A 25,847-nucleotide genomic window follows, 5' to 3' on the forward strand; every position below is an offset into this window, starting at 1 on the left:
CCAGTACTCTTGCCTGGAAAATCCCATGGACACAGGAGCCTGGTAGGCTTTAGTCCATGAGGTCGCTAAGAGTCGGGCACCACTGAGCAACTTCACTTCACTTTCACTTTCACTTTGCTAGCATGTGAGATGAGTGCAATTGTGCACTAGTTTGACCACTCTTTGGCATTGCCTTTCTTTGGGATTGGAATGAAATCTGACTTTTTCCAGTCCTGTGGAGTTTAAATATCTGTAAAGTCGTTTGAAGGGATTACGGACAAGGTCCTAAGTATAAGGGAAAAATCACTGTAATTTTTAAAACAAGCCTGACTATATCAAGATGACCCACTAATAATTTAACTGCCTGCCTAAACAAAACTTAAAATTCTATTTAGGAAGGTAAGATAATCTAGAGCCTCTATAGCATCTTATTTGCCATATGAAACAAAATTTCTTAACAGGATAATAAGCAGAAAAAACTGAACCTTAATCAAAACTTGAAACAGTCAATAGAGGCAGAGTATTAGATAATCTGGATATTTATGCTAGGAAACAATGATTTCAAAGTAACTATGATTAATATGTTAAAGAGGAACGAATGGACAAAATACCAAAGCAAAGAAAAAAAGATTATACATTCTTTGTACAGATATTAAAAAGCAAGTGTGTATTCTAGTATGCTGTGCCGTGCTCAGTCACTTCAGTCATATGCAGCTCTTTGCGACCCCAGGGTCGCAACCTGGACTGTAACCTGCCAGGGTATTCTGAGGCAAGAATACTAGAGTGGGTCACCCATGCCCTTCTCCAGGGGACCTTCCTGACACAGGGATCGAACCCCTATCTCCTGAATTACAGGTAGATTCTTTACCAATGAGCCCCTTGGGAAGCCTGTATTCTAATATATAGCAAAATACAAAATCTGTAATGAAGAACTCATTAGGTGAAGTTTTTAAAATGTATTACATGGGGTTTAACAACAGACTCAACAAAGTCTGAAGTCAAGATTTGTAAACTCAGAGATCTAATATTAATATTTTTTAAAAAAGTAAACTTAAACACATATATAAAAAAATAAATTTTTAAATTTTAAAACTAGTAAGGAGCATAAAAGAGAGATGCAACATAATTGAAAGGTATAATCTATATGTCTTTGGAGTGTCAGAAGGAGAGGAGAATGAAAATGGTACAGAAGCATTACTTAAATAATGCTTGAGCATTTTCTGTATCTGAGAATTGTATCAATCCACAGATTTTTGGAAGATCAATAGGTATTGGAACCCCCTGAGGCTTTGGCTAAATATTAACTGTTCATGCATAGGGTGAAAAAAATCCATGAGGTTAGGCAAAAAACAACTTCTGGGGTACAGAAGCTGAGCACAATTGCCAGAATTCACATAAGGAAGGGAAATGGTCAAGTTCCTACTTGTAAGATGGAAAAGTAGAACTTCCAGAAGAGTAGAGACTCTAAAGTTTAACCACAGCTTGTCTTAAGCATTGAAAACCTGAGACCTCATCTCACCATTAGGACCAGAGCAATGTTTGGCAGGGGCTTCCCAGGTGACTCAGTGGTAAAGAATCTACCTGCCAGTGCAGGAGACACAGAAGACACAGGTTCCATCCCTGGGTTGGAAAGATCCCCCGGAGAAGGGAATGGCAACCCACTCCAGTATTCTTGCATGGAAAATCCATGGACAGAAGAGCCTGGCGGGGCTACAGTTCAGGGGGTCACAAAGAGAAGACAGGACTGAGCACACACGCACAACAAGGTAACTGGAGAAAAGATGATTTCTAATCCCTACATAAGTTTGTATGCCAACAAACCTCCAAATTTCAAAGTGAAAGAAAAAAAATGGAGCTGTTTGTTTCAACAAAAGTCAACGCTCTTTAAAGAAATTCATAAAGAAGAGAGACTGTAAAAGGTTAAAGATGCATATTATAAACCCTGAAGTAACACTGCATATATAAAACAAGGAGCAGTAGCTAATAAGCCAAAAATAGAGTTAAATAGATTCATAAAAATATTCAGATAATTCAAAAGAAGCCATAAAAATTGGAAAATAAGAGATTGGATGAAAAAAAAGCTAAGATCTAAGTAATCAAATTAAATCCAACCAATTCTGTTATTTATATTGTACCAATACTCTGAATAAATGGCAGAGAATAATTATTTTGGATAACTAGAGTTATTCAACTGTATTATAAAAACACAGATAGGTTAAAAGTAACAGGAAAGAATAAAGTTATACCATGTAAACACTAATCATAATAAAGTCGAGTTTCCATATTAATATCAGGTAAAGTAATCTCAGAAGAAGAAGCATTCTAGGGATAAAGATTGGTATTTTATATTGATAAAATGACCAATTTGTTAAGGATATATTGCAGTCTTAACCATGGCTACATTCAGCAATGTGTGAACAAAATTTTAAATTCATGAACCAAAAAGAAACTGAGGACTGCAAACATAAACAAATACAGAATTGCAACTAGTTAACACTCCTTCAGTTCAGTTCAGTGGCTCAGTCGTGTCCGACTCTTTGGGACCCCATGAATCGCAGCATGCCAGGCCTCCCTATCCATCATCAACTCCTGGAGTTCACTCAGACTCAGGTCCATCAAGTCAGTGATGCCATCCAGCCATCTCATCCTCTGTCATCCCCTTCTACTCCTGCCTCCAATCCCTCCCATCATCAGGGTCTTTTCCAATGAGTCAACTCTTCGCATGAGGTGGCCAAAGTACTGGAGTTTCAGCTTCAGCATCATTCCTTCCAAAGAAATCCCAGGGTTGATCTCCTTCAGAATGGACTGGTTGGATCTCCTTGCAGTCCAAGGGACTCTCAAGAGTCTTCTCCAACACCACAGTTCAAAAGCATCAATTCTTCACCACTCAGCTTTCTTTAGAGTCCAACTCTGACATCCATACATGACCACTGGAAAAACCATAGCCTTGACTAGACGGACCTTTGTTGGCAAAGTAATGTCTCTGCTTTTGAATATGCTATCTAGGTTGGTCATAACTTTCCTTCCAAGGAGTAAGCATCTTTTAATTTCATGGCTGCAGTCACCATCTGCAGTGATTTTGGAGCCCACAAAAATAAAGTCTGAGACTGTTTCCTCATTTCCCCATCTATTTGCCATGAAGTAGTGGGACCGGATGCAATGATCTTCGTTTTCTGAATGTTGAGCTTTAAGCCAACTTTTTCACTCTCCTCTTTCACTTTCATAAAGAGGCTTTTTAGTTCCTCTTCACTTTCTGCCATAAGGGTGGTGTCATCTGCATATCTGAGGTTATTGAGATTTCTCCCGGCAATCTTAATTCCAGCTTGTGCTTCTTCCAGTCCAGCGTTTCTCATGATGTACTCTGCATGTAAGTTAAATAAGCAGGGTGACAATATACAGCCTTGACGTACTCCTTTTCCTAGTTGGAACCAGTCTGCTGTTCCATGTCCAGTTCTAACTGTTGCTTCCTGACCTGCATATAGGTTTCTCAAGAGGCAGGTCAAGTGGTCTGGTATTCCCATCTCTTTCAGAATTTTCCACAGTTTATTGTGATCCACACAGTCAAAGGCTTTGGCATAGTCAATAAAGAAGAAATAGATGTTTTTCTGGAACTCTCTTGCTTTTTCGATGATCCAGCAGATGTTGGCAATTTGGTGTCTGGTTCTTTTGCATTTTCTACACATGGACATCACCAGATGGTCAACACCAAAATCAGATTGATTATATTCTTTGCAGCAAAGATGGGGAAGCTCTATACCGTCAACAAAAAACAAGACCAGGAGCTGACTGTGGTTCAGATCATGAACTCCTTATTGCCAAATTCAGACTTAAATTGAAGAAAGTAGGGAAAACCACTAGACCATTCAGGTATGACCTAAATCAAATCCCTTATGATTATACAGTGGAAGTAAGAAATAGATTTAAGGGACTAGATCTGATAGAGTGCCTGATGAACTATGGAATGAGGTTTGTGACATTGTACAGGAGACAGGGATCAAGAAAAAGAAATCCCCAAGAAAAATAAATGCAAAAAAGCAAAATGGCTGTCTGAGGAGGCCTTACAAATAGCTGTGAAAAGAAGAGAAGCGAAAAGCAAAGGAGAAAAGGAAAGATATAAGCATCTGAATGCAGAGTTCCAAAGAATAGCAAGAAGAGATAAGAAAGCCTTCCTCAGTGATCAATGCAAAGAAATAGAGGAAAACAACAGAATGGGAAAGACAAGATCTCTTCAAGAAAATTAGAGATACCAAGGGAACATTTCATGCAAAATGGGCTCGATAAAGGACAGAAATGGTATGGACCTAACAGAAGCAGAAGATATTAAGAAGAGGTGGCAAGAATACACAGAAGAACTGTACAAAAAAGATCTTGACGACCAAGATAATCACGATGTTGTGATTACTCACCTAGAGCCAGACACCCTGGAATGTGAAGTTAAGTTGGCCTTAGAAAGCATCACTACGAACAAAGCTAGTGGAGGTGATGGAATTCCAGTTGAGCTATTTCAAATCCTGAAAGATGATGCTGTGAAAGTGCTGCACTCAGTATGCCAGCAAATGTGGAAATCTCAGCAGTGGCCAAAAGGCCTGGAAAAGGTCAGTTTCATTCCAGTCCTAAAGAAAGACAATGCCAGAGAATACTCAAACTACTGCACAATTGCACTTATCTCACATGCTAGTAAAGTAATGGTCAAAATTCTCCAAGCCAGGCTTCAGCAATACGTGAACCGTGAACACTCCTACAGTAATTGATAACACAAGTAAAGAGAATATCAGTAAGGATATTGAAGACCTGAACAGCAGTATCAAATAATTTGACTTAATTGGCATTTATAGTTCCAGTAAACAAAGCATTCAGTAAGCAAGAGCATATTCTGGACCATAAAACAAGTCTCAATAAATTCAAAAGGAGTAAAATCATATGACTATTTTGCCATCTGCAACAGAAATAAATTGGAAATCAGTAACAGACACATTTATATAGCTATAGTGCATCATCTTTTTTTTTAATATAAAGGCTGGACTTGATTTTTTATTATTATATTAAATTTTGTGTGTGTTTATATGAGATACTGTTCTATAGTTTTCTGTTCTTGTTTTGTCTTTCCATTTATTTTTATGAGTGATGTTGATTTCATAAGTTTATAAATATTTCCCCCATCTATTTTGTGAAAGATTTTGTTTAGAATTGGTTTAATTTCTTCAACAGAAAGATTTTTAAATACAAATTAAATTTCTTTATTAGAAATAAGCTCATTCAGTGTGTGTATATGTGTGTGTCTGTCTGTGTGTGCATGTGATCATCTCAATAGATGCAGAGGAAGCATTTGATTGAATACACTTTCATGAAAAAGAGACTTTTGGTAGACTAATCTAGTCTTTTCTAATCTGAAAAAGGGTATCTATGAAAAACTTACTGCTAATATTTTAGTTAATGGCAAAAGACTGAAAAAGGCAAGATTGGAACAAGGCAGGTTATGTTTGCTTTTACCATTTCAATATAGTATCCTGTTGGAACTAGTAAGTGCAATATGGCAAGTAAAAGAAATAAAAAGCATATTACTTAAAACAGGGAAAAATTAAGCTTTTTTTCTTTTTTTAAAAGATCACACTATCTTTTTATTCTTACAATATATTTATTGAAAAAATAAGGAAACCACAAGAGAAAGACTCACAAATTGGACTACATAAAAAATTAAAATTTCTGCATTACCAAATACACAGTACACAAAGTGAAAAAAATCAAGTCACAAAATCAAAGATTTGCAGCGTGTAAAACCACCACCACCACCATCAACAAAAATGCCCACTGTTGTCTATATAGAAAATCCTAAGAGATCTACAAAAAAGGGTATTAGAACTAATAGTTTAGCAAGATCATAGAGTACAAAGTCACTATGCAAAACAATTCTATTTCTAGGTACCAATAATGAAATAATTAGAATCTGACACTAAAAATCAATATAATTAAATAGCATCAAAAAACTGGAAGTACTTTGTAATAGGCAAAATATGTACAAAACTTATACACTCAAAACTGCAAAACATTATTAGCAAAATTAAAAATCTAACTAAGTGGAAGCATATACTATGTTTATGGATGCAATATTGTTAAAACATCAGTCCTCCCATTACTAATCTGTGGCAGTTCTTCTCCAGGCTTCTGAGTGAGAATTAAGCCTTAATGCTCTAAGCCATCCATTATATGTAATAAATTAATATTTCTTGCATTCATGTAAAATCATACTAGCTATACCAATCTAGAGGAAATTGAGTATACATGTTAACAAGCTGATTTCAAGATTTATATGAAAATTAAAAGGACCTAAAATAAAGACTATCATGAAAAAGAAGAATAATGTTTGGAGAACTTTATGCTGCCTGATTTCTATATCTACTCTAAAGTTTGGGCTGTTAAAGACAGTGAAGTATTGGCATAAAGATAGACAAAAAGATCAATGGACCTGAATAGGGAGTCTCAAAATAGACCCACATGTAGTGGTCACTTGATTTTCAACAAAGGTGCCTATGCAGTGGGAGAAAGATGAGTCTTCTCAATAGATGTGTTCAAGTAATCCAGTATTTGAATTGACAAGAAAATTAGTACTGACATCTATCCCACACTATTAATTAAGATGGATTATACAGCTAAATGTGAAAGCTACTATAGTAAATTGTCTAAAAAATGTATGAGAATATCTTCAAGACTTTGACTTAAGCAAAGATTTCTTAGACAAGTCATAAAGGTTATTAGCCATAAAAAGAAAAGTTAATACTTTATCAAAATCTTACATTTCTGATCATCAAAAAAAAACCACCATTAAGAAAGCAAAAAGGCAAGCCAAAGAACATGTGAGAATATTTTCAGTACTTGTATCAAATCAGTCATTCAGAAAATACAAAGACCTTGTACAAATCTCTAAGGAAATGTTAGTTCACACTTTCACTCACCCCCAGTGTGGACAATCAACTTAACTGGCACTTTACAAAAGAGGATATACATTTGCGCAACAGGCCCTTGAAAATATGCTTTAATAGACTTACTCACAAGGGACTGTAGATTGAAACTGCAATAAGATGCCACTATATGCTGGTAAAATAGGAATTAAAAAGGCTTATAAGACCAAGTGTCAAAGAAGATACAGAACAACTCTCAATACATAGCTGGTAGGAGAATGAAATAATACAGTCACTCTGAAGAACTTTGACAGTTTCTAATAAAATTAAGCATACTATTAATAAACTCGGAGAAAGCGATGGCACCCCACTCCAGTACTCTTGCCTGGAAAATCCCATGGACAGAGGAGCCTGGTGGGCTGCAGTCCATGGGGTCACGAAGAGTTGGACACGACTGAGCAACTTCACTTTCACTTTTCACTTTCATGCATTGGAGAAGGAAATGGCAGCCTACTCCAGTGTTCTTGCCTGGAGAATCCCAGGGACTGGGGAGCCTGGTGGGCTGCCGTCTATGGGGTCACACAGAGTCAGACACAACTGAAGTGACTTAGCAACTAACAAACTATGATCCAGCAGTTTCACTCCTAGGTATTTTTCCAAGGAAAACAAATAGTTATATTTGAAAGACTATTCACAGGGCTTCCCTGATGGTCCAGTGGTTAAGAATCCACCTGCCAGTGCAGGGGGCACAAGTTCGGTCCCTACTCGGGGAAGATCCCACATGCCACGGAGCAGCTAATCCTGTGTGCCACAAGAACTGAACCGGTGCTCTAAAGCCCACAAGCCACAACTACTGAGCCCTCATTTCACAACTGCTGAAGCCTGTACACCCTAGAGCCTGTGCTCCGCAATAAGAGAAGCCACTGCAATGAGAAGCCTGAGCACTGCAACAAAGAGTAGCCCCCACAGCTAGAGAAAGCGCATGCATAGCCATGAAGACCAAGTAAGGCCAAGTATAAATAAGTAAATAAATCTCTAAAAAAAAAAGAACACTCCTTGACATAAATCATAGCAATATTTTAAAAGACAATTCATAATACTGCCTACCTAGAAATAAACCAAATTGGTGTCAATAAGAAAAATGAATAAACAAATTGTGATTTATTCATACCTGTAAGGTTTTTCTTTTTTCTTTTTTTTAATGAATGAAGTTCAAGAAACAGGCAAAACATATATCTATGGGCTTTAGAAAAGTTACGTCATGGTGTCAGTGGATCTACTGATTTGAAAGGGGGATGAAGAACTTCCACGTTTTGTGGAAATATTTCACATCTTGATCTGAATGTCAGTTTTAGAGGGTTTTACATATAAAGGTCATAAATGGAAACAGTGACAGACTTTATTTCCTTGGGCTCCCAAATCACTTCAGAAGGTGACTGCAGCCATGAAATTAAAAAGATGCTTGCTCCTTGGAAGGAAAGCTATGACAAACCTAGACGGCATATTCAAAAGCAGAGACATTACTTTGCTGACAAAGTTCCGTATAGTCAGAACTGTGATTTTTCCAATAGTCATGTATGGATGTAAGAATTGTACCATAAAGAAGACCAAGCATCGAAGAATTGATGCTTTGAACTGTGGTGTTGGAGAAGACTCTTGAGAGTCCCTTGGACTGCAAAGAGGTCAAATCAGTCAATCCTAAAGGAAATCAAATTGCCAACATCCTCTGGACCATCGAAAAAGCAAGAAAGTTCCAGGAAAATATCTATTTCTGCTTTATTGACCATGCCAAACCCTTTGACTGTATGGATCACAATAAACTGTGGAAAATTCTGAAAGAGACGGGAATACCAGACCAACTGACCTGCCTCTTGAGAAACATGTGCAGGTCAGGAAGCAACAGTTAAAACTGGACATGAAACAACAGACTGGTTCCAACTAGGAAAAGGAGTATGTCAAGGCTGTATATTGTCACCCTGCTTATTTAACTTATAGCAGAGTACATCATGAGAAAGCCTGGGCTAGAGGAAGCACAAGCTGGAATCAAGATTGCTGGGAGAAATATAAATAACCTCAGACATGCAGATGACAACACCCTTATGGCAGAAAGTGAAGAGGAACTAAAAAGCCTCTTGATGAAAGTGAAAGAGGAGAGTGAAAAAGTTGGCTTGAAGCTCAACATTCAGACAACTAAGATCATGACATCTGGTCCCATCACTTCATGGCAAATAGATGGGGAAACAGTGTCAGACTTTATCTTTTTGGGCTCCAGAATCACTGCAGATGATGACTGCAGCCATGAAATTAAAAGACACTTACTCCTTGGAAGGAAAGTTATGAACCTAGACAGCATATTAAAAAGCAGAAACATTACTTTGTCAACAAAGGTCCGTCTAGTCAAGGCTATGGTTTTTCCAGTAGTCATATATGGATGTGAGAGTTGAATTATAAAGAAAGCTGAGCACCAAAGAATTGATGCTTTTGAACTGTGGTGTTGGAGAAAACTCTTGAGAGTCCCTTGGACTGCAAGGAGATCCAACCAGTCCATCCTAAAGGAGATCAGGCCTGGGTGTTCATTGGAAGGACTGATGTTGAAGCTGAAACTCCAATACTTTGGCCACCTCATGCGAAGAGCTGACTCATTTGAAAAGACCCTGATACTGCGAAAGATCGAGGGCAGGAGGAGAAGGGGATGACAGAGGATGAGATGGTTGGATGGCATCACTGACTCAATGGACCTGAGTTTGGGTAGATTCTGTGAGTTGGTGATGGACAGGGAGGCCTGGCGTGCTGTGGTTTATGGGGTTGCAAAGAGCTGGACACAACTTAGTGGCTGAACTGAAAGGAAATCAATCTTGAATATTTATTGGAAAGACTGATGGTGAAGCTGAAGCTCCAATACTTTGGCCACCTGATGCAAAGAACTGACTCATTGGGAAAGACCCTGATGCTAGGAAAGATTGAAGGTAGGAAGAGAAGGGGATGACAGAGGCTGAGATGGTTGGATGGCATCACCAACTCGATGGGCATGAGTTTGCACAAGCTCCGGGAGTTGGGGATGGACAGGGAAGCTTGGTGTGTTGTAGTCAATGGGGTTGCAAAGAGTCAGACACAACTGAGTGACTGAATAACAAAGGTCATCAAGCTGTATATTCTTAAGATCTCCATATGTACAGTTTGTGATCATACCTCAATAAAACCATGGGTAGTGAAAAGTATTTTTAAACAGTTTCTTGTGTTTCTTGAAAAATGACTGAGAATAAGAGTGAAACAGGTGGGTGAGTCTGAGAACCAGGTTTATGGCATCTATTACATCCCTCCTCTGACACCTCCTTCCATCTACATCCTAGTTTTCTTTTGACTCTGCTTTTTCATTTGAACTTATTAATTTTTTCACGAGAAATTGATTAGGGATTATTTCCCCTTATTTACTTTGTGTTGTGTTTTTCTTATTTTTGGTTTACTAGAGGTTCACCATCTCATTGTAGACTCTACTAATGTCATCAAATAACACCACATACCTTGCCTAGGATATTTTAACTATCACCCTTGGGCTTAATTTTCTGTAGTTGTTAGGGAATATTTGTTTATCTAAAATAGGGCTTTGTGAATCTTTTGATGAGTGGATATTTATATAGATTCTCTAATTGAATTTGAGATTACTCTTTAAACAGGATTATAATCCTTCCTAAGACATGGATACAGTTGTAGGAAAAACTGCTTGGACAGGCTATATGATTTTTAAGATGGTTTAGATATAAAGACTTTGCCATGGGGTTTCTGCAGCACATAGGAAACAAAGTTCAAAACATGGGTCACAGACAACAGGAACATATGGGGTGATCCAGAACTCTGCTCTCTGAACGTGGCTTCTAGAATATCCATTCTAAGTAAATGGGAAGTGTAGTGCTCCGGGAATGAAGCGGCCGTACCCGTGTCTATGGGATACTGAGGAAAAAGAACAAGACAACATGCTTGTTCAGTGAAGAAAGGACAGCCGGAAGAAACTGTGTACAGTCGTGGCCAGGGCAGAAGGTTAAGGAATTAGAGGCATGGGTACACAGAAAGAATGAGCAGTGTATAGGGTGGATTTACTTCTCTCTGAGTAGTTCTTACTTGCCTTGCTAGAACAGTTTCTGTGTCTGAACTTTTCTCTTTCACAGTGAAATAACTCTTTAAATAACTAGAGAGAGATAAAATTTGACACATTATACCGTAAGCAATGGAGTGTTACTCAGAGAGCAGAGAAGAAAGTTGGTGTGAAAAGACAGCTCTTTCACAGAATAGTTCCTCGCCTTCTTTCCTTACTTTGAAACTTAAGATTATCCACAGAGAGAAATTTGGCTTTTACCACTTAAAGTCATGTAGTTAAGATTCTTGATGATCCGGAGGTCAGATCTGATCCCAGTAGGTTGACAGAGAGCTGTGGTTGGGATTCGTTCTAAACATCTGTGAATCCAGTGTTCTGTGGATGCTTACTTAGATGGAGAAGGGAGAAAAAAGAAGTTTTCTTTTTGTCCTCTTCATTCCCTTACCCACAGTCTCAAAACTACAGAAAGACAATATAATAAGTATCACAAGGACTTTTACTGGCAGGCAGAATCAAATGATAAGAGCCTTTGGAGTTTGACAAGGCTGAATTCACATCTTTGGTCCACAACTCATAAGGTATTTTCATATGGCTTAACTTCTCTACCCTTATCTATAAAGAGAGGGTTAAATACCTCATGGGGTTCTTGTGAGAATTATATGAGAAACTATTTTCAAAACACTTGGCACATAGTCAGTGCTCAATATATGGAAGCAGCTGCTCTGGTGATGGTGGTAGGATTTGTGGTGATACTGTGGGTGATGATGCTTTCTCTAAACTGTTCACCTCAACTCGTTTTTACTACTATGACATAGCACTAAGTATTGTATAATTGAAGTACGTAGTAATTGAAAGTTATGAATACTAAGCTTTCTGTATTTATTTGAAATCTGTGAGATTCCTATGTATCTTTTTTAGTTGTGTTTATATCTATGTTATATCTATGTATGAAACAATGGATGGCATCTCCCTTTTTGTAGAAGAGAATGAGATAGCCCCAAAGCATAAAGTTGGATGGCAGTGTGTACCTACTTTGCAGTCTAGAACTGTTGCTTCATTTAGATACACCAAAGTTTTAAATGCCATAGTGTCTTTCCTTGCAAATCACATAAATTTCAAGGAAATGTAGATGCATGAAATGACACTGCAGTAAATCATTTAGTGCAAAGTTTTATGTTACAAGGGAGACTGTAAATAGAGAATAGGAGGTAGATGGAATAATTCAAATTGGATGATGTGAATCTGCATGTATTTTTGAAGGAAGTGGGTTGATTTGGTTACTAAAGAGCTCCATGGTGAAAACCAAAAATGTATTATCACAGATCTTGACTTACGCCCAGTGAGGGTTCTCACTATGGTAATAAGCCTGACTTTGAATTTACAATATGAATTTTCACCAATGTACTCTTCTTGGTTTCCCAAAACTTTTTTTTAAAAAAGGTATTTTAAATGAATTGATAAGTAGTATGAACTATTTAAGTCCTTTGGTAATTGACTTTTAGTTCATTTAGTTGATATTTATTGACTCTCTTGGAATACGGAAATATTGTAGCTGCATCAAGAGGCAGTATGATGTTGCCTCTAGAACTTTTTATAAGACTGCATGACTCAAATCTCCCTGCATCCCAGGTTCCTCATATATTCAAAATATGATGATAACGCTTAGGTCATTTTTCATCTTCTCTGACATTCTATTTCTATTCATGTGTAGTCTCTGTACACTAAGACTATCATAGCCTCATAATCACCTAGTTGTGATTATCTAGGTTGTGATTTGAAAGTGTTCCTGGGGGCATCCAAAGGCAGTTTTGGTCATATTAAGTTTTTTTATGTTCCAGATTTTTATCCTGGTCCTAGAGTTTGGCAGTTCATCCCTAGAAAGAATCTACTTCATAAACAGATTACTTAATAAAGAGGGTGAAAGCACCAATTTTTATTGCTTAATGCTTTGATTATTATTGCCTGAGTTACTGTTTATCCTTTCTTACAAAACCTATGGATGCTGTGGTAACCAGAAGTAAAAAGGGAAATGGGAGAATGAATAGCAGACTGTGAATTAGCAAAGCTCCAAAATGCTTTCTAGAATTAGAAAAAATGTTTAACAATGAAAATATACATTTCTGCAATTATCACTATGTTTGGAAATAAAGAATTAGCTTGAGTGGGAGGAAATGAGGTGGAAAGTGATTGGAGGACAGTTAAGTAATTCAGTATGTTAAGGTAGTATATAGCATATGGTCAAGTACAAGTGCCTTTGGCTCTATTGATATCAGCTGATAGATTTGTTTCATGTTAATGCTAAAGTTGATAAGCTGTTTAATATTTTGAGATAAATAATGATCGAACCCAGGTCTCTCACAATGTAGACAGACGCCTTACTGTCTGAGCCACCAGGAAGTCCAAGAATCAACTAACTTGTCCTAAATTGCATTTCTAAAAAGTGATGGAGACAAAAATTCAAACCTTGGTCTTTCTGATTGTGAGCTATCTTATTTTAATTTTATTAGGTCAGTTTTGCTTCTCCTTGGCAATCTGTTTTGACTGCTCAAAACAAGCTTTTCAAATGTTATCTTCTCAGACTCCAGCTTAATTGGACTTTTAGCTGTTTAATTTTTACAACATCTCCTTGTTCAGTTTGTTAGGACCTTTAAATATCAATCTTGGCCTAGATAATTATTTTGGACTTCAAGTTAAAAAGCATGCCCCAGCAGATACGCAGAATTTGAAGAGTTGGCTCCTGAGCTACTACTGTCCTACCTGTTTGGACCTAGTTTTTATGTCTTGGATAACCTGTCAACCCTGTTATTATCTGAACCTGTTTCTGCCCAACTGTTCCAGTAGAAGACAATGTAAGATTTACTGTTGCTTTTTAGGTAATGATTTACTGGAAAGATACAGATTTAGGATTGGGTAGAAGTAACAAATAGCTGTATTAGTTTGTCTAAATTTCTTAACCTCACAGAGAAGTGAGGTTTATTCATCTACAAGAAAGAATAATGCCAACTTCTTGGGGTGATTGGGAGAATTAAGTGAAATAACATAAGATGTCAGCTGCCTAAGACAGAGTGTCTTTCCCTTTTCTCTGCCTTCTGATTTGCAGTGTTATCTCTGGACTTACAGTTTAGTCTTTCCTAATTGCTTCACTGCACTCCCACTCTCATTGTTGAAAAGCCATAGGGCTTCTCACAGCTTTGATCTGCCGCCTCTGAGTGTTCACATGGGACATAGCCTAACAACTGTGTTGAATTATATGGTTTCTTGGTGGCACCTGTTCTAGGTTTCCAGCATGCCATTTAATGTGGATTTCTTTTTGTGACTTTTCTCTTTAGGCTACTTTATGCTTCCATTGCCTCATTCTGACTTGGTCTCTATTCCCTAACTTAAGTATTTCCATTTGTTGTCTAAATCACCTACAGAGTATGGGTCTTCAGAACATACAAACAGAACCATCTAGAGGAGGAACATTTTTAGAATGTGTAATTTCACTGTTTATTAGTTATTTTTTATTCTATAAAATAGTTTTAAATCAAATAAAATTTAGAAAGTTTCTTTTTTTTTTTTTTTTACTTTCTCAAAGGTAGAAGCCAGACATACAAATCATAAAATATCTCTTATTTAATTGTGGAAAAAATGTTATAGTACTCATGCTGGTGATTATGCAACTAAGTGACACTCAGAAATATCTAGGAACATTGTAAATCAGAACATACGGTAGGCAGAGCTATTTATAGTTAGGTATTTGGAAATCTGGCTTCTACCCATGTTCCTCTTCATATATACACATGTACATTATGAATCATTCTCATTCTAGTAGATTCAAGAAATAACCTTAAAGGAATTATCTGAAGTATATAAAAAGGCATGCAAATTTAAAACTTCATTCTGGTATTGTTTGTTCTATTTGTTCAGTTTAAAGCCTGCTACTTTTGTAAAAGGGCTTCCCTGGTGGCTCAGTGGTAAAGAATCTGCCTGCCAATAGAAAGGGGTTCAGTCTCTGGGTCGGGAAGATCCCCTGGAGAAGGAAATGGCAACCACTCCAGTATTCTTGCCTGGGAAATCCCATGGACAGAGAAGTCTGGAGGGCTGTAGTCCATGAGGTCGCAAAAGAGTCAGATGTAATTTAGTGGCTAGACAACAGCAACAACTTTTGTAGAAGGCCCTGGCCCAGAGAAACATGTGGCAAAAAAAAAAAAAAAAAATATATATATATATATATATACACACATATGAAAACTATAGTCAGAATCTGGTATAATAGGAAAAAAAAAACCCCATAAACCATCAACAACAGAAAAATGGACAAATGAATTATGGTATAGTCCTAAAATGGGATACTGTGGAATAATTAAAGGAATAAACTACAACCACATGTATTTCATTAAAAAAAAAAATTCACATTCATAACATTGAGAGCAAGTTGTAGAAGGATATCCTGTGTAGTAATAGAAAGTTCCAAATACATAAAATAAGATGTTGTTTTTTATTATATACTTGTCATATAGTGTTTTTATAATACAAATGGTATACTTAAAGTAAGAAATGGTCACCTCTGGGGAGAGGGAAGAAAATGATTTAAGGAGGCCATATAGGGCTGTTGGGAGAAGGCGATGGCACCCCACTACAGTACTCTTGCCTGGAAAATCCCATGGATGGAGGAGGTAGGCTGCAGTCCATGGGGTCGCTAAGAGTTGGACATGACTGAGAGACTTCAATTTCACTTTTCACTTTCATTCATTGGAGAAGGAAATGGCAACTCACTCCAGTGTTCTTGCCTAGAGAATCCCAGGGACGGGGCAGCCTGGTGGGCTGCCATCTATGGGGTCACACAGAGTCGGACACGACTGAAGCGACCTAGCAGCAGCAGCAGCATAGGGCTGTTGACTATATTTCTAATGTTTAGTGGATATGTGTGCTCGTCATAAAATTATATATATTTTTCTGTATGACTAAAATACTTCATTATTTCACAAAAGAAGGATCCACTGAGTAATATGAGGAGTCAGACTTTTAAAAACTTATCAGGCTTTTCAGACCAGATGATAAATAGCAGAAATAAAATGAATATACATCTGGGGAAGAAATGGATATGTCCTCCATACTGTATAACTCAGACCTGGGACTAAAATATAATTCACTAGTGTAAAAATGAATCTTTCAAAGAAATAGCAAATTACTAATTTTGATATCAGTGTTTTAAAAATTAGCTTAGAGTATGTGCTTATAAACTTCAGTGCTTATTTTCTGAGAAAATTTACCCTTTTATTAATTTTTTCAGAAAACTCTTTTGTTTTAAACCATTCTTTTCATTTATTTTTTTATTTTTTATTTTTTTAATTTTATTTTATTTTTAAACTTTACAATATTGTATTAGTTTTGCCAAATATCGAAATGAATCCGCCACAGGTATATCTGTGTTCCCCATCCTGAGCCCTCCTCCCTCCTCCCTCCTCATACCCTCCCTCTGGGTCGTCCCAGTGCACCAGCCTCAAGCATTTTATATGTGTTAAATCATAAAGTAGTAAACACTTTGGTTTCTAGATAAGTTAGGAAATTGTTTTCATTTGCTCTTTAAGAACTACAGTAGTTTTGAAGGGATTGCTGAAATTTATTCTCTCTGGAAACATTCCTTCTCAGTTTAATTAAGATTTTGAGTATTGTTTATCTATTGTTGATTTAGGGGAAAAAACATTTTGTGAATGAAGAGCTGGGATTTATGAATTTTAGCTGAGTATTATAGTGACATAACTAAATGGTGATGGAGCTAATATTTAAGATGTTTGCCATCAGGTGCTATTAATTTCAAAATTATTTGAAAGGAAGGGTTATCATGATGGAGAAAACCTTTAAAGAAATTCCTAATTGAAAAATAAATGATTTTAATTTTTGTTGGAATTTCATTTTAATCCATCAACCTTATGATTTGCTTTCTTGTATTTCAGGGAAAGGTGGCCCAGACAGCATGTATGTCAGCTTGCAAGCATTTAGCCACATCTTTGATGCAACTTTTGCTGGAAGCTGAAGTAAGGCAGCTCACCTTGGGAGCATTACAGCAGTTCAACCTGGATGTCAGAGAATGTGAACGTAAGACAGGAAACCATCTCTTTGTTTGTTTGTTTTACCTGCCTGCTCACTACTGCAGGAAAAAAGCTTTAGGTCTGTGGGGTTTTGGTCCTAATGGAGTCAAAAAATACCTAAGTGACAGAAATAATTTGTAGGTCTAAAAGTAAGACTCTGTCAGCAAGCTAATTTGAACACCCAAAAGTGCATAGGCCCACATATAGGAAAAAGACCCCTGGCTGCATGGAAGTCTAGGGGGAATACAAGGCAGACATGCATTTCATACACAGCAAAGGAAACCTGATTAGTTCATAGACTTCAAAAGAATGCAGTTCTCAACCATTTGCTTTTTATCTTGTAATTTAAAATTATTTTTTCATCTTATGTGCAAACTCTTCTTAGTCTAAAGAATAAATGGAGTATGCATTTATCAGTCAGAAATGCTTTCTATGACAGGTCGAAACAGAAAACCTTAGGCAGAGTAGTTAAATAGGTTTTGATTTTCTCAGAGACCGTGGGTTGCTGTACTAATTTAGTTGTTCAGTGATGTCATCAAGGACCCAGGCTCTTTTGTTCCCTCTCCTCTGTCACACTTAGGAATATAGAATTTTCCTTCTCATCTATATTATAGTCAGAAAGGACTCACATTCAATGGACAAAAAAGGTGCCAAGATCACCTAGTCTTTTTTATTTAAAAAATTAAAATCTTTTCAGTAAACCCCTAACAAACTTTCCTGTATGTCTCGTTGATCAAAATATAGTTGTATAATATTGAAGAAGTGAATGAGTCTTATTTTCGTGTGTAATTAGTAGATTTATCACAGTCCAGATTCTAATCTAGTTTCATAAATAAATAAATTATTCATTACATGCAAAATATGTATATATATATAGGTGTATAGGTGTATGATCACCTCCAGCTCTCAGGGAGGCTGGGGGATTGAGTATCTGGCAGAGTGAAAGAGGAGCATCATTCCTGACATAGTTCATTTATCATGAATCATCTACTTGGAATTAAACATGAAATCAGGCTTTGGTTAGCAAAGAAGGAAGGGATGAAAAGTGTGTGCCATCAGTGCACATCTCACTGTGCCATCGGTGAGAAATGAAAATGAACTAAAATGATATGACTTCTGGAAACTTCTGTTTCTAGAAAAATTAAAATAGTGAAAAATTACATAAGTGTACTAATACTTCTGCCTCACCTTTTTATTTTTCTACTGCTAATTGGTTTCCTTTTGTGGACATTTTTTTTTTTAATGTACCACGCAACCACAGGATCTTAGTTCTCCAACCAGGTATTGCACCTGGGTTCCCTGCAGTGGAAGCGTGGAGTCCTGACCACTGGACTGCCTGGGAATTCCACCTCTTGGTTGACTTTTGATGGCTAGAAATTAAGGCTATGCTATTTTTAGTTAATTAAATAAGACTTCCAGTTCCAGCATCATGGTGTAACAGCTATCAAAGTCACCCTTTTGCCATAAACAGCTCTAAAACTGGATTAACTGTATGAAGCAACCTTTTTCATGCATTAGACAGCAGACAGCACACGACTATGATCCTTCAAAGGGGAAGTGCACAAGGTAACCTTGACATTTGCTCTTGTTTTCTGTCTAAGGGCACTATCCAGACACAGCACAGAAAAGTAGAACCCCTATAAAAAGCTGTGTTTTACATAGGAAAATACCCAGAGATTGGCATATAGAACTGTTGAGACACCTTAGCTTAGGTTTATGGACCAAGGTACCATAGAGCAAGGAGTTGTTTAGAGAAATAGCTCTAGAAATATGCATTGGAGATCCCTTGAGTCTTTGATCAAAAACTAAGTTGCCATGTGTGGTGTAAAACTCTGGGAGGCTTAGCAGAGAATAGCCACTAAGGAGTTATGAGCTGAATAGGAATGCCAGATGTCACAGAGTGCTAGGAAGCTCTGGAATTCTGACCAACCAGAATGGAAAGACCACCCTAACATATTGTGCATTCAGTAATACCCTTAAAAGTTAGGCATTAAGAATACTTTTCAAGCTCTGGAGTAAGAGCTAATCTTGATCCACCCTAATAAAGCCTAATAACAAGACTTGACAAGATGAAGGTAATCCACCAGTAAAATAACTGCCTGCCAAAACATTCAAGAGTCTTTGAAGGAAGAGGAACATGAAAATGTTTTCAGATTCCCACCATCTAGCATCTATAATTTCACATCAAAAAACTAAAATTTGGGATTTCCCTGGTGGTACAGTGGATAAGAATCCACCTGCCAGTGTAGGAAACACAGGTTCAGTTCCTGGTCCAGGAAGATTCCATATTCCGCTGAGCAACTAAAGTCTGTAAACTATGACTGATGAAGCCCATGCGCCCTAGAACCAGCAGGCTGCAACTGCTGAGCCTGTGTGCCTAGAGCCCGTGCACAAGAGGAGCCACTGCGATGAGAAGCCCGCTCACTGCAGCTGCAGATGAGCCCCCGCTCTCTGCAAGTGGAGAAAGCCTGTGTGCAGCCATGAAGACCCACTGAGACCAAAAAAATAAGATAAACATTAAAAAATTTAAAAAACCCTAAAATATGACAAACAAATATGTAGGGAAATATGACCTATAACAAGAAAAAATGACAAATAGAAATAGACCCATTGATTATACAAATGTTGAAAATAGTGGGCAGGGCCTTTAGAAAACAGAATATAGTCAATAATATAAAGGAAAAGGTGGAATGACTATAGCTGAAATCTTTTCCAGATTTGATTAAAAAAAGTGTTAACTCACTGATTTAAAAAGCTTAACAAATTTTTAGCAAGATAAACGTATAGCCACGCCCAGGCACATTATGGTCCCTAAAAATAGCAATAAAAGAGAAAGTCTTCAAAGCAGAAGAAAATACACATTACGTAAAAAAGAACAATGATAAGAATTAGAAACAGTGCAATCCAGAAAGCAGTAGAAGGACATCTTTACAATACTGAAAGAAAAAGTCTGTTAATCTTAACTCAAAAATTCTTTTTCTTGTGAAAAATATCCTTCAAAGATAAAGGTAAAATATAGACATTTTCAAATATGGACGTTGAAAAAAATTGTCACCAGAAGATCACCACATTTAAAAGTTGGTTTTTCAAGTTGGAAGGAAATTATACTACCTGTCTGTCACCCCAGCTCTGCAGTGAAGATAACATTGTTCAAAGATGTAAACCACAGTATCTCTTTCCTCACATCATTTGTAGAATCTTGACACTACTAAGAATTGACGTCTGTTAGAGGGAAGTGTGCAGTATTGTATGCATGTTCAAAATTATTTAATTGAAAAAATAATCAACATCTAATTCCCCTTCTCTTGAATCTGAGCAAGCTTGTGACTTGATTGTAACCCACAGAATGTGGCAAAAGTGGCTTTTGTGGCTGGATCATAAAAGACAATGCAGCCTCCACGTTCTTAGCTGCTGTATATCAAGTCCCTCTACCCTGAGGTGTCCATGCTGTGAGGAAGCCTAAACCAGCTCATGTGGACAGACCACATGGAGGAACTCTGGTATATGACATATAAAACTGTATGCTGTTGCTACTGTGTTTTGTTGTACTCCTTCAAATAGTGCTAGATTTTGTTCTGACCTAGAATTGCATTACTGGTTGGATCCTTTTGAGATTTGTTTTTCATTTATATTAGGTCTAGAGCAACCTTTTGTCTCAGTCAGATTTAACCCCAAATCTAAAGCAATGCCCTTTGAAATATTCTACCTCATTACCCCAAGTATATGAAGATATTTCAACTCTGGCTGGTGGAAACCCAAAGTATGCCTGGCTATATAAGAACTCCACAAATTATTCCGTCATTTCTTTCTTATAATTCTTTGCCCAGCCTTGGGTAGTTTCTTCTCATGCTATCCTATGCTATGCTAAGTCACTTCAGTCGTGTCCAACTCTGTGCGACCCCATAGATGGCAGCCCACCAAGCTCTGTCATCCCTGGGATTCTCCAGGCAAGAACACTGGAGTGGGTTGCCATTTCCTCCTCCAGTGCACAAAAGTGAAAAGTGAAAGTGAAGTCACTCAGTCGTGTCCAACTCTTAGCGACCCCATGGACTGCAGCCTTCCAGGCTCCTCTGTCCATGGGATTTTCCAAGCAAAAGAGTACTGGAGTGGGGTGCCTTTGCCTTCTCCGATAGCATCCAGCAGCTATAGAATTTTTTCTAGAGTTTGCTCAGCTTTATGTCCATTGAGTCCAATGATGCTATCTAACCATTTCATCCTCTATTACCCTTTTCTCCTTTTTGCCTTCAATCTTTCCCAGCATTAAGATCTTTTCCAACAAGTTGGTTCTTTGAATCAAATGGCCAAAGTATTGGAGCTTCAGCTTTACCATCAGTCCTTCAATGAATATTCAGGGTTGCTTTCCTTTAGGATTGACTGGTTTGATCACCTTGCTGTCCAAGGGACTCTCGCGTCTTCAACACCACAGTTCAAAAGCATCAGTTCTTCATGGTCCAGTTCTCACAGCCATACATGACAACTGGAAACACCATAGCTTTGACTATGCAGACTTGTCAGCAAAGTGATGTCTATGCTTTTTAATACACTGTCTAGGTTTGTGATAGCTTTCCTTCCAAGGAGCAAATGTCTTTTAATTTTATGGCTGCAGTCACCATCCACAGTGATTTTGGAGCCCACAGAAATAGAGTCTGTCACTGCTTCCACTTTTTCTTCTTCTACTTGCCATGAAGTGGTAGGACTGGATGCCATGATCTTCGTTTTTTTTAATGTTGAGTTTCAAGCCAGCTTTTTCACTCTCCTCTTTCACCCTCATCAAGAGACTCTTTAGTTCTTCTTCACTTTCTGCCATTAGAGTGGTATCATGTGCGTATCTGAGGTTGTTGTTGTTTCTCCCAGCAATCTTTTTGATTCCAGCTTGAGCTTCGTCCAGCCTGGCATTTTGCAGGATATACTCTGAATATAATTTAAATAAACAACCAGTACCATTGGTTGAATAGGAAAATCTGAATTATTGGGAATGACTTGTGACTGCATTTTTGATAGAGCTAAAAGGTAAAGAGGGATGAAGGGTGATAAGCTAAAATATATTAACCTTGAGGAGGAGGAGCACTGAGAGAATAAGGAAAAGGCCCATCTTATAGCCCAATTCGGAAATTTATTTTATATGGAAGAATGAACAGTTTCTACTTTAGACAATTTATAGGTGAATTGGTATCCTTAGTAGAGAGCCATATTTCAGTTAATATTGAGGAAGAGAGACCATTTAATGAAAAGTTGGAAACTGTGCAAATAGTTTGTTAATTTTGCAAAAGGAGTTCCAGGGGCCAGTGTCTTATCTGAAAAGCCATTCAGTATCTGTAATAGCCTTTTGTAATTGGGATCAGCTTGAAGCTAACATTTGTAAAGCGTGACAGTGCCTCTAATAACCCTATTACCACTGAAATTTTTTCTCCGTATATTGAGGAGCCTCTAAGGTTCATTGATTTAGAATTTAATGTTTCATTTCTGATTGGCATTAATTTGTCTGTCAAAAAACTTTTCATGGACATTTATTTTAATTTAAAAGAAAGAATTCTATGTCTTTTGCTATACCATCCCCCTCATTTTCTTCTTTAGATGCTCAGTGGTCTATAAAAAATCTTAAAGAAATGATACATAAGATTCACATAACTATACAGAGGCGTATTAAAGCAACTCCAAATGACAAGATAATTAACACTTACATCTTTCTACCCAGTGGTGTGTACGTGAGGTATTTTTGCTATTGTCTGTGAGTCCTTGGAAGAACTGTGTATAGGTCTTAAATAAAACTTTGGACAAGATAGAATGTGAATGTATCTTTAGTGTTTGACTCTGAGGCCTGGCCTGCCACTTTGTTAGATTCAAATACTTAGATGAATTGTATGCATACAAGCATGAGATAATCAATTAGTATAGTGTAGTCATTAAGAACTCAAATTTTAGAGTCAGCTCAATCAGATGGATTCAAGTCACTACTTCTTTTTAGTGTGATTGTGTATAAATTAACCTCTTACAGCTCCATTTATGAAATAGGTACAATAATAGTACCTAATATTACAGGAATGGGTTCAGAATTAAATGAGATAATGCATGAAAGAGTTTATTTCATTACTGGCAAAATATTAAATATGCAGTAAGGAATAACTTCTCCTATTGTTATCATTGTCAGCAATTAATAAACTGCTGTTTATTAACAGCAGTTAATAAACATCCAGCAACTCTCAGAAGGTCCTTTGCAGTTTCTGTAGTTTGTGAATCAGTTAGGTTTGGAGATGCCCTTTTATTTGATTTATGTTGTGCTTTTTTGTAGCTGTCTGTCAAGCTTCCATATTTATTTGGAAAGTTATCATCCAGAACTGATAATTTTCTAATTCTTAGCTTATGCTTTTGCAAGAAATCAATTAGTTAGCTCAGATGTTTACTAGAGATGGTACCTACTGCTTTGGATACCACCATCTAGGAATGTTGTTGATTTCTTACTGACAGACTGTCAAACCAAGTACCTTTAAGGTGACAATTATTAGGACTTAGGAGATATGAAGAAAATATTCCTTTTCCTTTAAAAATTGACAGTAATCTCTCGGTATTTCTTCTCTGTTTGAGTTCATCTTATATTCTCCATATGTTTGTATGTCTTATATGTAGTTTTGGATATTGGAACACTGGATCCCAACAGAGAAACTGGATTTTGAATACTAGCAGGTCTTGATGACCTAATGCTTACCTCCTTGATAAAACTTCAGCTTTTGTAACTTTCATGTACTAGGATGTTCAGTCTGTGTCCAGCTTTGGAATTTCCAAATGTTTTACTTTGTATATTCTAAAAATATGGAGGTCTAGGTTCATATTCAGGCTCAACTACTTGTTAACAGCACTAATTCAGTAATTTGTTCATTTATTCAAAAAATTCATGTGAAGCCCCTACTCCATACAAAGTACCATGCTGGAGGCTTGAAACAAAATGGGAAACCACTGATGTTAATTAGGAGGGTAATGAATCTAAATTCATTAGATATGTGGTTTGAAAAGGAACTCTCCAATTTATCAGGAGCCTCAGAGATCTGTTGTAAGGCTGTTGCAGTAATCCATAATAGAGATGATTTGGAAGCTTTAGCATATTTATGCATCATAATTCAAGCATTATGTGAATGAGTGAATGAAGCAACTCATCTAACCTCTCTTGAGTCCATCAGTAAACTGGAAATGATAATCCCTGTATATTTTTCTCACAGTATTGTTATGAAGTCAAATGAGATACTATACATAAAATCATTTGTATACAGCCATGGAAAATTTATTTATTATAGCTGTCATTTCTTTATCCATATGCTTTCATATGTTTTTATTTTGTTTTCTTTCCCACTTCCACTGTTATATGAGTTATAATGTTAAATATTTTCATATTTTAATAATCTGTTCACGTTCCTAAATTATTTGAAAGATTGGTGTGTTAAAAATATAACAATTAAACCAAATCCAGGGGACATTTGGTTGTGAGGAAATGCAGCAGCAATTGCATCTTTTAAAATTTGCCATAATCCATCTTTTCCCAGGGCCCATAAGCCTTTTGCACAGAATAGACCAAGTCCTTGTACAGAAAGGTTAATAGTATGCATCTTGCCAAATTCCCAGCTCTTTGATGGTCAAGTTAACCAGAGCTCGGTTTGCTATTTTGGAAAGGAGCAAGGACTCCAAAGCCTTGTATTTCACCCTTCTTACCACAATAGCCCTTGCTTTACAGGTCAAGAAACCAATGTGGAGAATCTGCCTAAACTCAGGACTTAATAAAACAATTTCAGATTAGATTCATGACTTTACTGAGCGAATTATGGTATAAAATATTGGCAGAACACCATTTGTCACTTAACTCCATAAACCCCACTCTAACTGAAAGATCAGATCACTTTCTACATTCCTAGAGAAGTAGTTTTAGCTCAAAGTCAGGATCAAATAGCCCAGTACTGAAAAGTCTGAATTTTCTATCTCTTAGTATATATTTACTAAAACAAATGGCTACAAGTTTCCCTTGTGGTATAGCAGGCTCTCCTCTGACTCAGGTGTGAGATGTTTTAGCAAATCTTACTGGGACAGACCTTAATAGGCTTGCTTATGATTTTGCAACTGGAGCTTCTGAACTAAAGAATCTTTATAAAGTGATCTTTCTGAATTTTAAGTACTAAGCCCAAATACCTGCCATTTGAGGTAACTGTACTCACTTTTTGTTTTTTCTGTTACTTGGGTCCAGCTATCCTTGACTGTCCACCTCTGTATAGTTAATTATCCCCATAGACTCCCTACAAGAGTCTGAGAACTTTCAGGCATCCCTTTACCAATCTCTTCCTGGTGAGAGGGAGACAGTAGAGAAGTGAGTCCTCAGGACCCTGGTCAGAAGCATCATGGAACCATATGTGACAGCTCTCACATCCATTCTTCTCTTACAACCTTTGAAGTTTACATTTGCAAAAGGAATTTTGATCTTGAATAACTACGCCAGTGTTAAACTCCCTGGTGGCTCAGATGGTAAAGAATCCACCTGCAGTACAAGAGACATGGGTTCGATCCTTGGGTCAGAAAGATCCCCTGGAAAAGGGAATGGCTGCCCACTCCAGTATTCTTGCCTGGAGAATTCCATGGACAGAGGAGCCTGGCAGACTACAGTCCATGGTGTTGCAGAGTTGGATACGACTGCACAACTAACACTTTCACTTTTCATATTTTTCAAATCCAAACTGCATCAGCTAACCAAACTGTACAAAGTGACTACTAGCTCATGTATTAAATCACGCCTCTCTGGTGAGATGCCTTATAGTAATTAACTTGTCATTCAAA

At 37.2% G+C, this 25,847-nt stretch overlaps 1 protein-coding gene and 1 long non-coding RNA gene across 3 annotated transcripts in view; one reads left to right on the forward strand and one right to left on the reverse strand.

The window, feature by feature from the left end:
• EXOC6B (exocyst complex component 6B) overlaps positions 1 to 25,847 on the forward strand; it is a 723,575-nt gene that overhangs the window by 512,542 nt on the left and 185,186 nt on the right. For both annotated transcript variants that reach the window (XM_027554900.1, XM_027554901.1), the window contains exon 19: positions 16,905 to 17,046. In XM_027554900.1, coding sequence (XP_027410701.1) covers positions 16,905 to 17,046 — 142 coding nt within the window. The remainder of the gene's footprint in view (positions 1 to 16,904; positions 17,047 to 25,847) is intronic.
• The window catches only part of LOC113901052, a 104,553-nt gene that overhangs the window by 64,884 nt on the left and 13,822 nt on the right, over positions 1 to 25,847 (reverse strand). The gene's annotated exons all lie outside the window — the stretch shown is intronic.

This window comes from Bos indicus x Bos taurus, chromosome 11 (assembly GCF_003369695.1).
Source record: "Bos indicus x Bos taurus breed Angus x Brahman F1 hybrid chromosome 11, Bos_hybrid_MaternalHap_v2.0, whole genome shotgun sequence".
NCBI lineage: Eukaryota > Metazoa > Chordata > Mammalia > Artiodactyla > Bovidae > Bos > Bos indicus x Bos taurus.